The sequence below is a fragment of the Thermobia domestica genome, chromosome 6 (assembly GCF_964235325.1).
Source record: "Thermobia domestica chromosome 6, izTheDome1.hap1.1, whole genome shotgun sequence".
Classification (NCBI taxonomy): Eukaryota; Metazoa; Arthropoda; class Insecta; order Zygentoma; family Lepismatidae; genus Thermobia; species Thermobia domestica.
In genome coordinates, this window is record NC_137459.1 from 27,016,170 (window position 1) to 27,031,362 (window position 15,193).

The 15,193-nt window shown below is 37.5% G+C and overlaps 2 protein-coding genes across 2 annotated transcripts in view; one reads left to right on the forward strand and one right to left on the reverse strand.

The window, feature by feature from the left end:
* Window positions 1-15,193, reverse strand: part of LOC145687899 (alkaline phosphatase 4-like) — a 166,149-nt gene that overhangs the window by 117,643 nt on the left and 33,313 nt on the right. The window lies entirely within an intron of this gene.
* Window positions 1-15,193, forward strand: part of LOC145687901 (uncharacterized) — a 281,153-nt gene that overhangs the window by 6,922 nt on the left and 259,038 nt on the right. Inside the window, exon 2 of the mRNA XM_081761443.1 lies at window positions 12,739-12,986. Within this exon, the coding sequence (XP_081617569.1) occupies window positions 12,739-12,986 (248 nt within the window). The remainder of the gene's footprint in view (window positions 1-12,738; window positions 12,987-15,193) is intronic.

Here is a 15,193-nt window from a genome sequence, read left to right on the forward strand (position 1 = left end):
GAAACTCAGGGATATCAACACTTGTACTTTCTCAAGAACATATTTCTCGCAATTTATCATTTGTAATATGAGTCAGTATTGGCGGTTCTGTTGTTACACCCATTTTAGTTTATCATTTCTGTGTAATTACTAGCCTCGAAGTTTAACACTGGCACTTGGAAGGAACGAGTTTCACAACGTTTACATTGTTTTCTGGATTTGAGGATTTTATCGGCAGCAAGGATTCACGTAGCTGATTTGTAGTCACCAATCATGGCAATAAGAATATTTTCAGAATTCGTATAGAATGCATTTCTGGAAATTACTTTATTGACAAAAGTTTTGTATGGTGCTTGCAAACATCACGAAAGGCTTATGGTCAAGAACAAATGTTTAGCTCCGTATTTGGCAAGAGGTTTCAGTTTTATGCTGAACCACACTGGTGCATATACTTTTACTACGAACTTTACGAGAGTTTAGAGCTTCTCTCAAGAATTTGGCGTATATATACATAGACGCAAAAGTCTGCAAGCCGTTGTTAACCAGCGAGTATGCGCAAGTTTCCTAGGTTTCTTATCTGCTAGGTTTTTATCACAGCCTCCTCTTATGACAGATTAACATATTTCATACAAATATCTTTGATCATAACTGAGATGACGCACGTTTAGGTATGTAGGGAGTTCTGAAGAATTCTTTCCCACGCTGCACACTGGATTCGTCTCTCAATTCACCAATGATCTACCAATAGGACCAGACAAAGTACCAGTAGTCACATCATCGATTTCTTTCAGTAAATGATGAAGTAGTAGTTCAATGATGTGCAATAAACGTATGCATCACTTCAAGGACCTCTCTAAATTGTTTTCGAGCACTCTAATCAACCCAACATTAGTATTAGTATCATCGCAGCCGATAGCTACCATATCTCATAGGTTCACATTATTTTTTTTGTAATTCCCGGCGGATGGAATTAGCAGTATTCTTTGCTGATGCTGAAACAGTCGAAGAAGCATGGCTGAGAAATTTATTACCCGGTTCTTCAAAGACACAATAATGTTCTTTCCTCTTCATATCTCTATGACTTTGAGCTCCCTCGTGGCTAAGCGGTTAGCGTACGCGTCTTTGGCGTGGGAGATCCGGGTTCGATTCCCGGCGGGAGCTCATGTGGTTCGGATTCCACGTTAATCAGTAGGTCCACGTCTCATATAGCCTTGTTGCTGAAAGAGACGCTAAACTAAAATCAACTCATTCTCTATGACTTCCGGAGCCGGACATTACGAGTGTTTGGTCTTCCTTCCTATCAAAACAGATGGTAAGAGGTTTCTCTTTATTAACAGTCACTTTAGTTCTTACACTTTTACGATTTTTCGCAATTCCTCTTTGTATTTTACTTCTGTCAATTATGTTTTGCAGCTGCTCTGGACTCACAATATTAAAATCTTCCAAAACTTCAGTAGCAATGGCTACAATTTTTCTACCAGTCATGCCGGTTTTCTTCTTCACTTTTGCTAATGTCGAGAGGAATTTTCTCATTTCCGTGTATCTAATCTGTGATTGCTTTCTTGTCTTTAAAGGATACTTCGAACTAAAATCAGGATCTCCTCCAGCTTTAGCGTGTTCTTTATTGCCTTCGTTTCTTGTTTCCAAAGATGACGAGGAGTGTAAAGATTCAATAAAGTAACTGGTACTGTTTTGGTTGAAAGTTTGACCACAAGTTGCTTTTTGGCTTTCCTTTCTTCTCTTTTCTTTGTCCAAGTAACATCAATGCCACCGATTACCATTTTTCTACTTATCCTTTGGTCTGATAAAAAACACTCTCCGATTCAGGCATTTTGAGTGTTCTGTACAACGACACACCGTGAAATCTAAACACTTGCAAGCTGCTATATCAAATGGTTTATTGCCCTGCTTCTTCAATTCTTGTAATTTATTTCTTCTTTCATTCTCCCTCTTACTGACAATTTTAAAAATATTTTCAGTTTCCTGTGATGACTCTTGATCACTATTGATACACGGCCAAGCGAAACAACAGGAATTGAAACACGTTACCAAACGTCTTCCACTTTTCTGCTGCCTTCGTGGAAACCAAATTCTCTGCTGGTTCTTTACTTCCGCCCCCTTCAGCTGCTGACGCGTAAATAAATAACAGGCCATAACGTCTTCGTAAGTTGGAAGCGTTCTCCAGTCGCGACCTTTGGCACTACGAAACATCTCTTGTGCTCTTGACATATTCTACCTGGTTGATTTTGCCATCTTTCTTCTTTATAGCACAAAACAAAAACATCAGATACTAGGCAGTAATACAGTGGTAGATAATAAACCCATCAGTAACTACAAAAGCTCAAAACTCATCAAATCACTAACGTAGCAACACGGTCGCTAACCAGACACGTGCCCCGAGCACAGGTACAACACACTAATAACAATCGTCAAGCTGCCAAACAGTTGCACAACACTTTAGCACCTGCACGAGCGCGCGCCCTGATTTCGTTTTGTACCCTCTTATCTCCACCCATCAAACTATTATACTAGTGACTTAATACAGCTAACAAGTTCATTGTACCAGAAAAGGACTTACTAAATAGCAAAAAAAAAAAAAAAAACTTCTTTATGGCAAACTAGCAAATTCCTTATAGTTGATCACTTTTCGTCTAATTATTCCCAAATTTCAGGGCCATTGCGCCCCGGCTGAAAATAATTTTATTGAATTAAAAGTTCTTGTTGTTATGTACTGATACAGGATGCATCTTTTGCACTCTATCTACACTAAAACTTACAGTCTGCTTCCAGCGAAGATCTGCCAAATAGTTACGTAGTAAATGGAAATTGATTTACAAAATCTCAAACTTAAGGCCCCTTGCGCCCCGGCTAAAAATTATTTCAGAGAGCTGAAATTTTCTATGGTAAAGTATTATGATATGATGCAATTTTTCCCCCCTATCCAAATTCGCATTTCGAAAAAAAAAAATTTTTCGCTCCACCCTAGTGTGCAATGTTTTAACTTTTGTATGTAGTAGGCAAAAGTATCGAGACAATCCAGTAATAGTGTTGCAAGTGGGTGTTGGTGCAAAAACTGCATTGAATTGGGATGTGGACGTCGTTCATCACATAAATATTCGGATATCATGAAAGAAACTACTAGAAAATGTCCTCAAAAGTTATTTTCTACCTACAAGTTAATGCAGTTAGTATTGAATAGCAAATACACGACGATTTATAACTTCCTTTACATTTTTTTTCCTGGTATAGTGTGGGGAAATACAGAATGAGTCAAAAGTCTTTGAACGCTTTTATAATTTGAAGCCAGAAGGGAACAAGTGAAAAGTGGGTATGGCAACTGATGTTGGATGAGGGGCCGCAACTTTTGAGGTGTGTTGATCATCTTTCTGGACCATTTCTACGACACATTTTGGAGGAAAAGCAGCTCCAACTCTTGTTTCGTGCGCATAAGGTTGAACCCAAATAAGCCTAATGAGTTCAATGTTCTACCATCGGGAATCAACCCGAGTTCAACTGAATCAAAGATGCACGCGCGCTGGCCACTTGACTGGTAGAAAGGTCACACGGGGTCGAGAGACTGGGGATATTCAGGGAAATTAATATATTAAGTTGATTTTGAGTTTAGCGTCCCGTTCAGCAGCATGGCTATATGAGACGTGGACCTACAACTTAATGTAGAATTCGCACTACATGAGCTTCCACCGGGAATCAAACCGGGGTCTCCTGCACTTAAAGCGCGTACGCTATTCACATAGCTACTAGGGCGCTTGTAAAAAGAGTTTGGTTTGTTGTGCTTAATTGATTGAAACAGTGGTAGTGGATTCCTACAACTTCCGGTTTTAGTAGACTGAGTGGAAATGATTTTCTTGGGACGTTTATTTGACTGCAGAAAACCAGTTTTCGTTATCTACGACTATTTTTACTCTATCGCGATCAACGTTAAACTCAGAAGTGGTTTAGATCTTTCACTTTCCTTTTAAATAAAGAGTTAAGAATGAAGATTATGCCTACCTATAATTACGTTAGAACGCTAAATCTATTCCAGAAACCGTTTCCCGTTATCTCGTATCGTTTTTATTCTATGCAGATCAATATTGAAACCGGAAGTTGGAGTGGGTTTCTATCACTGTCGGTTTTGGTACAGAGTTGAGGATACTGATGTAATGTCTCCTTGGGACGCTTAGTCGATTGCAGAAAATCGGTTTATCTCTATCTATTATCATGTTTGCTATATAGTGATCGACGTGAAAACAGGAAATTGTTAATTTGAACCACTTCCGGATTGAATACCACCTAAATCATCGGACTCTATTTTATGACTCTCTATAGTAGGGCCGTGCCGTGGAAAATCAGCGCCCGGGGCGAGAGTATACGACGACGCCCCCATACATATATTCCACGTAATTTTTCCTTTCTTTTGCCACTTTGTCTTCCGATTTTTTCGCCCCCTGACTTCGGCGCCCGGGGCCGTCATCCCGCTCGCCCCACCCCCACGGCACGGCCCTGCTCTACAGCCTGATCAAAATTGGTGGTGATCCACCAAATAATACAGTCTTTCTGTTTCAAGTGAGCCTCTGATAGCGCTGCTGTCGATGTTTGTTTTCCCGTGCCTACCTCAAAAGAGGAGGGACAAGTTGCTTTGGCCGAGGTCCTTCAATAGGGATGTAGACAGGGTTGCCACATTGAAATATTCTGAATTATTTCACGACATTCGCTGTGCACTATCTTGTTAAGTCATTCTAAGTAGCTCACCATCTTCACTCGCCAAGACCACACAACTGAATGACAAATTGGCAACACAGCCGAAGAGGTCATTCACTTCTTTCCCCAAAGCAAAAGGATGGCTTCTTACGTCAGAGGACGGCAGGGGTGGGGCCGAATTATGTTTCACATATTTTCCGAGGGCACACTTGAAATAGAAAGGTTCTATTTTAGATTCTTCTGTTTCCTGGACGGACAAACACACGGACAGAGTAAAGATATAAACCAATTCGTTATATGAACGCTACCAAACACTATACATGAGCTATGTGGCTGATACATAATTAAACAAAGTGGCCACATGCAATCATATTGTCCATATCTCGCAGCATTATCGCAAGTACATAATTGGATTGGTATGTATAGGAAGCTTATTATACCCGTTGACAATGCACAGTACTCGTTCATTAGCAGGTTATCAAGCACTTTCTAACTTTTCTTCAAAGGATGTCGTGTCTTCGTACTAGAGTAAAGAGTGTAATTATATCATAGTTCAAAGGAAACTTTGTTATTTTCCTACTCTGTTACATTAAAAAACACCATTTTAACAAGCACCTTTTTACTTATATTTTGCTTTAAGACTTATTGTTAAGCCCCATTCAGACCCGTTTACCTTAAAAGAATTCAAATTAATGTTTCCCCTCCTATTCATACAAAGCTTTAACTAATGATTAAGAAACAGGTGTACACCACGTAAAGAAGTTTGCTTTATATGACGTGATATTTTCTCAATTAATATTGTGGAATCGGAAATAATAATAGATCTCCATCACCTTTGGTTTTAGTAGAGAGATTAGAGTGGAGATGGAATACGTTTTGAGGGGTTTATGATTGCAGAAAACCGCTTCTTGATTACATAATATCAAACTTTTTTTTAAAATGTATAATTTGTAACTAACTTGCGTTGTGTTTGCGTAATAATCTATATTTAAAATGCTAAATTTATACGTTTGTCTCCAAAGAAAATTTTATTTGTTTGTCTCCAATCCTTTAGACAATGAGACCCCAAAAACCAAAAGTGCTAGAAACGTGCCGTTTTCACTGGTCGATTCCAAATTTTGTGTAGATTTTCCAGTTCTAATTGAACGCTTAGAAAACATGGCCGTTATTTCTTTATTACATTTTTGGGTGTACACTGGAAATGTTGAAATTTTTAAAAAGCAAAGAATCATAACCTATGAGTTATACATTCCAACACAACATAGTTGTATACAGAATTTGAATATTGCTCAAGTGTTTTCTTCATAGCCAAATGATAATGAAAACGAAGGATAACCATTTATCCAGGCTAGGATGAATTTTCATTGTTTGGAGTGTTTTGTCCAATGAACATCATATATCACCGACATTATAATTAGTTGTGTGTGAAATGTGTTTGTTTATTACATGCTGCATGCAAGAAGAAAGAAAACACTGGTCGTACATGAATTAGAAATTCCAACAGGAGGTAAGCTCAAGTTTTGCAAACGGTGCGCGACATTGAAAAAAATCCCCCTTATGGTACCACTTGCCGATTTTTATCAAGACGTACTTCACTTGTGTCTGTAAAGGGGCATGTACGTAGGTTGTGAGGAATGACAAGGAGATGCATGCTTACATGTGAATGATGTGTAGAGAGTGGCGGTTCAGCTAGTCTATATTTTAAAATGTTAGATTTGTGTGTTGTCTCCAAAGAGAAGATTATATGTTTCGACAATAAGATCTTGAAAACCACAAATGCTAGAAACGTGCTGTTTTAGCTGGTCGATTTCAAATTTTGTCCAGTTTTAATTGAATATTTATTTTTAAAAAATGGTCGATACATATTTATTACATTTTTTAGAGTACATTTTTTGGGGGTACATTGGAAGTGTTGGAATTTTAAAAAGTAATATATCCTATGAATTATATATATTCCAACACAACATAGTTGTATACAGGAGTTGCATATCTATCAGGCGTTTGTTTTATGACCAAATAACAATGAGAAACGAAGGATAAACGTTTCTCCAAGCTAAGATGAATATTTATTTTTTGGATTGTTTTGCCCAATGAACACTATATATCACTGATATTATAATTAATTGTGTATGTAATGTATTTGCTGATTACATAGTGCATGCAAGAAGAGAGAAAACCTTCATCACGCATGAATTAAGAACTCCAACCGGAAGTAGGCTCAATCCTGAAAACGATGCGAGATATTGAAAAAAAATAATCTAAACACTCTCTCCTTTATGTTACCCACTGCAGATTTTTTTTTATCAAGACGTCTATCACATCTATCTGTAAAGGGGCCTGTACAGATGTTGTGAGGAATGGCAAGGAGATTCATATGGATTAAGCGCTGTGTAGAGAGCGCAGGTTCAGCTAGTAATGATTTAAAAAGTATTACCAATACCGAGGTAAAGAAAATTCAAAATTTCTCAAGCTTGTATAAATGAAATTAAATCTGAGTTTTACATCCCCCGTTTTATCGGCTACTCTAAAACAGACGGTGATAATGAGAAATGAAAGAAATGGAGGAATGAAGAAAGTGGGAGGAAACGGGAGAACCCCGAGAAAACCCACGCACAGAGTGTTTGTCCACAACAAGGTTCACTTGTTGCAATCTGGGATCGAACCAGAAACCCCATGCATCAGAAGTGAATGCTCTACCAATGAGCCACCGCGGCTCCATTCTCAAGCTTGTGAAGAAATAAGAAATGAGAACGCAAGTTTATCACGAAAACAGTTTCTCCTAAACACTAAACTAGGAGCAGTGGCGGAGTCAGGGGGACGATCGAAAGAGGAAAGTTTATTTTTATTTTATATACAAATAAAGCTCATCCCAAAGTTTGGAGCTCTTAAAAGTAACTCTAAGTAGCTGTATAACACCCACCGCCCCCCAGAAGTCCGTCCTGGATCTGCCCCTGATTAGGAGGCTTTAAAAAGCATTATCGTGTTTATCAATTGAAGTATTTATCATGAATAGGAATTTTTCTATTAGTGCGCACGAATAATTAAAATAATAATAATAAAATGTAACTGTGTATTTTGGGTGTTACGGAGTAAGTTAATGCATGATATTCACTGGAGATGCATTTGTCTACTTCCTTACCAACAGCAAACGTAGCTTCTGTGGATTTCTTATTGGCGCACAGAAGAGCAAGACATTAAACTATATTTTAAATAATGTATTGATATTATACGTATATTATTATTTATTTATTTTTGACGCGGGAATAACTTACATTTCCATTGCACGTAGTTTAATACTAAGATATTTTAACAAAATAATATTTCGGGGAACCTCTATTCAAATTTTTCCTCAATCTTATATTTCAAGATATTTATTCGTAAAATTGCGTTTTAAACACGTCAGTACCTTATTTAATTACTTATTTCGATAAGTTCGTACTTTGGTAGAAATTATAATTGCCAATAAAATTACTCCAACACGGTGGCTCAGTGATAGAGCGCTTGCTTCTGGTGTGCCAGGTGCCTGGTTCGATCCCCGACAAAGTAAAGTTTGTAGTGGACAACATTGTGTCCGTGGGTTTTCTCGATTACTCCTGAGTTCTCCCACATTCTCATTCCACTAATTCATCCATCCTCATTCACTTATCATGCATCTCTCTTAGCCTTAAGGGTATAAGCGTGGGACGTTAAACAAAAAGATTTCATGTGAAAAGTACTCCGAAATCCGTCGTTTTAAAGCAGCCATTTTGAATCCGATGCTCTTTGATGCCATGGCTTTGCTCTCTTTCTCAATAAAACGTAGGGGGAGAACAAGGAGCAGCCAAGACTAATATTGATACAGGATAATGGTGACAGGCAAACAAGAACTTTGTCTGATGGTTCCCAAACTTACCTGATTGGCGGCACACTTTACTGAACGCACACGACAAAGTGACTACAGTACTTGTCAGATAATAATAATAATAATTAATTAATTAATTAATTAATTAAACAATTAAATAATTAAATAAATAATTAAATAATTAAATTAAATAAATAAATAAATTAATTAATAATAATAATAATAATAATAATAATACGTAAGACAAAATTTCTACAAAATAGTTACTATGTAGCGTTATACTTAACGTCGTTGCTATCACTGAAAAAAATCTCAAATATTGATATTACAAATCATTAATTGCATTATGTTTTATAAACTTGAAAATTTTGTGACCCATGAGTATGTCTCGATACATCGGTTGGGAACCACTAACGTAGTCTATACTTTTGTAGGGGCACTACTCTTAGATCCATGACCACGTGTACATTTAGAACACTTTATTCCGTTCTTCTACCCCGTCCCTTCCCCTCCTCTGTTCTAATGCTTCTCTCTGCTGATGCTCTGACTGTAAAAATCACGCTGCTACGTCATCCATTAACCAGTTGGAAATGACTGATTTGATTAGGATTAGAAATTATGATTTCTTGGGCTTTCGGCAACTATGGCCATGTTAGCCCGTCACATATGAGAAATGACGTTCATTGGCGAGGAAAGGGAAGGAAGAAAGGATTGGGGAAGGAAGGAAACAGCCTCGGACCTACATGTTAGGTACCATTCCGGCATTTGCCTTGCGTGAATGAAGAAAACCTCACTCAAGATGGCTGGTCTGAAAAAGCTTTTACAACACTTTTTCGACCGAATGTCTCCACCGAGAATTTGAACCCGGAACCGCTCGCACCACAGACGATGACTGCTTTGAAATGTCAATAGCAATGAACTAGATCAGTAGTTTTCAACAGATGATGAGCAAAATAATTTTTAAATGTCATTAGAAATGCGATGCTTTCTATTTTCACGGTACCCAACATGTTTACGTTTTTTGTCCAGTCCGCGAGTATCGAAAGGTTATAAAGCACTGAACTGAATCCACTGTATGGTCAAATAGATTATCAAAAATATTTACACTTGGATAATATTGTTACAAAATTGCACTGTGTGCATATTACCATAGTTCTTGTAGTTTATCCTCTATTGCTAAGAATGTCACGTACTTTAAGTATTTAACAGCGTATCTAAAATTACGTCTATTAAATCGCACAAAAGTTACATAAACTTCGAGAGTTACATAAATTACCTTATTTACTTCATTGGTTCAAGGCTTTCACGTGAACTACTACTATGCTAACGATAACGAAAGAAAAAGAAAAGTAAGTTTTTCTGATTCAGATTACTGCACTTATACTAAGGTAAAAAAAAGAAAAAAAAAATCAACAAACGTCCCGAAACCTACACTCCATAAATTGGTGTGACTTAGCACAGTATAGCGCCCTACCCTGGAGCTACCGTGTTACCCGAACCAATTTACTGTACAAAGAAAATAGCGCGTAAATACAATATGCTGTACAACTTAGTAAGACATATTTTAAGGTGGCAATAAGTTTAGCGTACGAACATTTGGTGCGGGAGACCAGCGTTCGATTCTCGGTGGGAGCTCCTGTGATTCGGATATCACGTTAAGTTGTAAATCCATGTGGGACGCTAAAATTCAAATCAAAACAGCAACCAATAACTTAAGATGAGGTAATCGAAGTGCTATAGCTATGTCTAAACTGTGGTTACCTGTAGTCTGGCTTCTAAACTGACTTCAAGTAACCAAAATAATCCTAGACTACGTGAAGTCATCCTAACCTACGACTAGTTTCAATAAGAATGTATCTTTGTAGGGTTAACGTCCCTTTCCACTATCGAGATTTATTTGAGAGTTAAACCTACAGTTTAAAGTGGAATCCGAGCCACGTAATGCATTCAAATTTTAATACTTTCACATCGGGAATAGAACCAAAGACCACCTGCACCAAACGCACGCGCTAAACACTACACCACATAGAAAGACTAAAATACAAATACGAGGGGTGTTCGAAAAATCGAACTTAAATAGCACGTCAACCGGCGCGGCAAAGGGAGCACGCTGCGGCTACTGAGTACATCTAGCGGCAGGTTTATAAAACACGCTGCCATCTGCCTCGTTTCGCTATGACTGTTAGTGTTCGAGTTACAGCCGCTGAACTGAAGACGCGCACAAGCTGTTCATCGGATTAACTGTGCAGTAACAATGAAAGAGCTTGAAGAATAGCATGTGTAATGTTGCTACAAACTTGAGAAAACATTTTCAGAGACATTTCAATTGCTTTTCAATTCATTGAGGGTCTCCTCGCCCAAAGACAGCACGTATGAGTCGGCCAAAGAGCAAGGTAATAAATGTTGTTTGTGTTTTCTTGATTTGAAAAAGGCATTGTCCATCATTAATTTGTATTATATGATAAATGAACAGTTGTACTTGTACATTTTAGAGCAGTTGAGGGATGTTGAATGCAGGAAGAGGCCTGAATAGTGGGAAAACCAAACTTGCACCATACCAATGTTCCCTCTACCGGTTGTAGAACTATTTCAGAAGTTCTGTTTCTTTTTGAACACACCTCGCATATCAAGCACTAGAATAGTCGGCTTAGGTTCCGCAGATGAGAGCAGAATAGTTGTTTAGAAATATATTAAATTAGGTTCGGTTAGGTTGCTGTTATATAGAATGTTTTTCCGTAAATTTATCCCGCTGCCAACTGCGGAACCCACCCCGGTATTTTAAAACAAAATATGTACAGTAACGATTATCTTCATACGCCGCTATTTGAACTCACGAGTAATCTAATAAACGTGTAAATTAGCTCATACGGTACAGCTGCTAGATATTATGATTCGATTTAGAAAATAATACAATCATTGTATTATTTGGACCTGATATTCTTAATCTGCGCATGTCAATTAACAGTTCTTTATTTATTAATTTTGAACAATAAATGCATACATAGACACTATTAATATCCCACGTTGCAATAATTTACTTCTATATTTATTTCTGTTCCCGCTTCTATCAAAGATTCAACTTCATTTTGATGTCCTTCAACCAATTTAATTGTAAACCTACCTCCTCCACAAATCTTTCATGACAACCATCTTTACTCCATCCTTTAGCTTACTTCTATTCTATAATTTCCTCATTCACATCCCATAGTATGATTTACTAGAACTACTCAAACGATGAGGAGGGGGCCACGGTGGCTCAGTGGTAGAGCGTTCACCTCCGGTGCTTGGAATCCCTGGTTCGCCCCAGCTCGCGTCGTGTAGACTTTGTGGTGGACAAACACGTACTCGTGGGTTTTCTCGGAGTTTTCCAGTTTCCTCCCACTTTCCTCATTCCACTATTTCATGCATTCCTCATCACTAGAGACCGGATGTTAGGCAAAATGCCTATTCTTTAATATTAAAGATATGATCAAAAACAACGTTTTAAAGTTTATATGGGGCGTTATAGTTTCGATTTAAGCGAATTTTATTTTGCCTATTTTGCCTATTTCGACCTTTACTGCCTAAATAATTGCTTTAGTGCCTAATATTGCCTATTCTATGCATTTTCTTCAAAATAAGCCTTCATTGGGAAAATATATAATTTATGTAATATAATGCACACATATTATATTATGTGTTTGTAAACACAAGCTCGTCATACGTTACAATATATATACAGGATGAACTTCAAAGATGTTCACATACTTCGGGAGGTGATTCATGACGTGAAAAGAAGATAAAAGTCCTCTTGAATGTCACGAATCATCTCCTGAAGTATGTGCGCAACTTTATTTCCCGTTCCAATTGTCAGGATTCGATTTTCGACTCCAAATTGGTACTTCTGTCACTCGAACACGACGCAGAATTCGACAACATGCAACAGAACTTTTTGTCTTCTTTTCATGTCACGTATCACCTCCCGAAGTATATGCACATCTTTCAGATTCACCCAGTATGTAGAATGCATAACATGCCTCGTTTCTAATATACAGTAAAAGAAGATATTCTTTAACAAACAAATATGTTTCTATATTCTTTGAACATTATCTATGACTTGAATCTATTTTTTTAATGGTATTGAGTATTTATCTTCATTATTTCGAGTTACATTTTAGTGTCTATTTTACTGCCTATTTTTTAAATTTTAAGTACCTATTTGCCTGCCTATTTTGCAGGTTTTTAGTGCCTAAACATCCGGTCTCTACTCATCACCATCTCCGGCATAACCGTGGGACATATTTTTCAAACGATGAGGAAGTAGAGGAAACTTATGAGCAAATAGAGCAAGTATTGATGAAAGTTCAAGACCAGAACAATTTAATCATCATGGGTGGCTGGAACGCAGTAGTCGGCGAAGGCAAAGAAGAGAATGTAACTGTGAGTTTCGGCCTAGGAGAAAGGAATGCGAGAGTTCAACATTTCGGTAAGGTTTTTTAAAAATATTTTGGGTGTCCATGAATATTTTGACGTGTTTATCAACTTCAAAATTGGCAATTGTTGATAAATAGACACTTATAGGTTTACGAAAAATGGGCATTTTACATTTTCATGAACTTCCTCAATTGAAAATCTTGAAATCTGTCAGTTTAATGTCCCACAATTATACCCTTTAGGCTAAGGGAGACGGATGATTAAGGCAAGTGAATGATAATGGAAGAATCGGTAGAATGAGAATGTGGGAGGAAACGCGAGTGCTCCGAGAAAACCAACAGACACGGTGTTGTCTATTTGCAAAAATAAGAATTGCGCATGCACAATATTCTCCATTATAGACATGCAGTATAATAAATAAGTTGTTTTGAATCGTTTGAGTAATTCTTGTAAGTCATATTATGGAATATGAGGAAATTATGTAATAAAAATAAGCTAAAGCATGAAATAAAGATGGCTGGTATGAAGTGACTTGTTGGGGGAGGAGGTAGGGAGGTAGGATTACAATAAACTGGTAGAAGATCAAAATGAAATTGAATCTTTATAATAGAAACGGGAATAGCAGTAAACATAGGAGTAACTTATAGCAACGTGGGATGTTAATAGTGCCTATGTATTTATTATTATTATTATTATTATTATTATTATTATTATTAATAATGTTGATAAACACATCGTCAATACGTGCGTGCACAAAAATGTTCAAGAACATGCCGTAGGCTGGACGCATGCTGAGTACAAAAGTATTGACCTACACTAGTAGCTTGTTTCTATATTTGTACTTTAATTTATTTAATGGTAATAATCATTGACTGAAGTAATTCTAATACTGAAGACATTAAAAAACTGAAGTAATAGGCCTAATACCGATATTAGAGTCTAAGAAGGAGTACATCTCATACTTCTGGAAACTAAACGTTTTAGCATAATCGATGCATGAAGTCATAGGTATCAATGTTCAGGTACAGTCATCAGTCATGCTTAATTAGTCATAGGTTGTTACAATGAGAATGTCCACGAAAGAAATGTTCATAAATGTGCATAGTTTGGACGCATCCTAAGATAGATTCATAGATTTTAATAGTATACAGAGCATATACATACAACTCGATGCATACTGCATGAATACTAAGTCAGAGAATGGAACTGTTACATAATTGTTCTTTGTCGTCTAAGAACCCTTTCATAGTTGCGAATACTAAGATATTTCTTGCGGCTGTGGCAGATAATGTTGCCAAGATTGCCTGGCTTTGAAGTAAATTATTGAAGTAACCAAGTTTGAGATTAAAATAAAGTTCCCACAAAAGCGAATATGTGTAAACGCAATTATGATTAATTTTCTGCATTTTTTTTGGAAATTACCATGGCAAAACGAGTACAGAATTACAAGGAAGAAATGCTGGGTTAGCATCTTGCAACACCTGTACCCGTACTAATATGAACACATTACTAATAACTGAAATATGTCGCTAAGTTTCCTTTAATTCACTTATTGTGAGAAGTCTTGTAAGTAGGATGTGCTATTGAGTGCATGGCAGACATGTGACTCCTAAACCGCATGTCAAGTACCGTGTGCAAATAGAATTTTGCCAGTCTGAATAGGAAATTAACGGAGATACGGTGATAACTACAAATCAATTATTTAACGGAGTAAAGACGTAGCAATAGATTGAGAAACAGAAATAGCGTCTGCAGACTGCAAAGTCTAATTGGACTTAGATGCAAACTTCCGATCGTTTGCACTAGAATAAGTTACCTCCGCATATTGACCACAGGACAGGACAGGACAGTCAAGGCGAGGCGCAGTACAGGCAGGAAACTGAACAATCGAATAAAGCCTTGCACCGGATACCCAAGCGACCAGGTAAATGTCTCTCCAACACGGTCAATGGACTCAGGTCTGCCTCGGCTCGGCTCTGTTATCCTCTGGTCAATATTTAGATAGAATGGCTATTGAAGAACTGAAATAAAATGGAATTTTTATTTTAACGTCCCACCATTATGCGCGGAGCCTAAGGGAGATGTGATGAGAACAGTGGAATGACTAAGTAGGAGAAAACGGAAGGACTTCTAGAAAACCCATGCACAAGGTGTGGTTGTGTTTGTTCACCACAGTCTACTTAGCGCAAGTGGAATTGAACCAATGACCCCACGCACCAGAGGTGAACTACCACTTGCCCTCGATTGAGGAAAACTCAT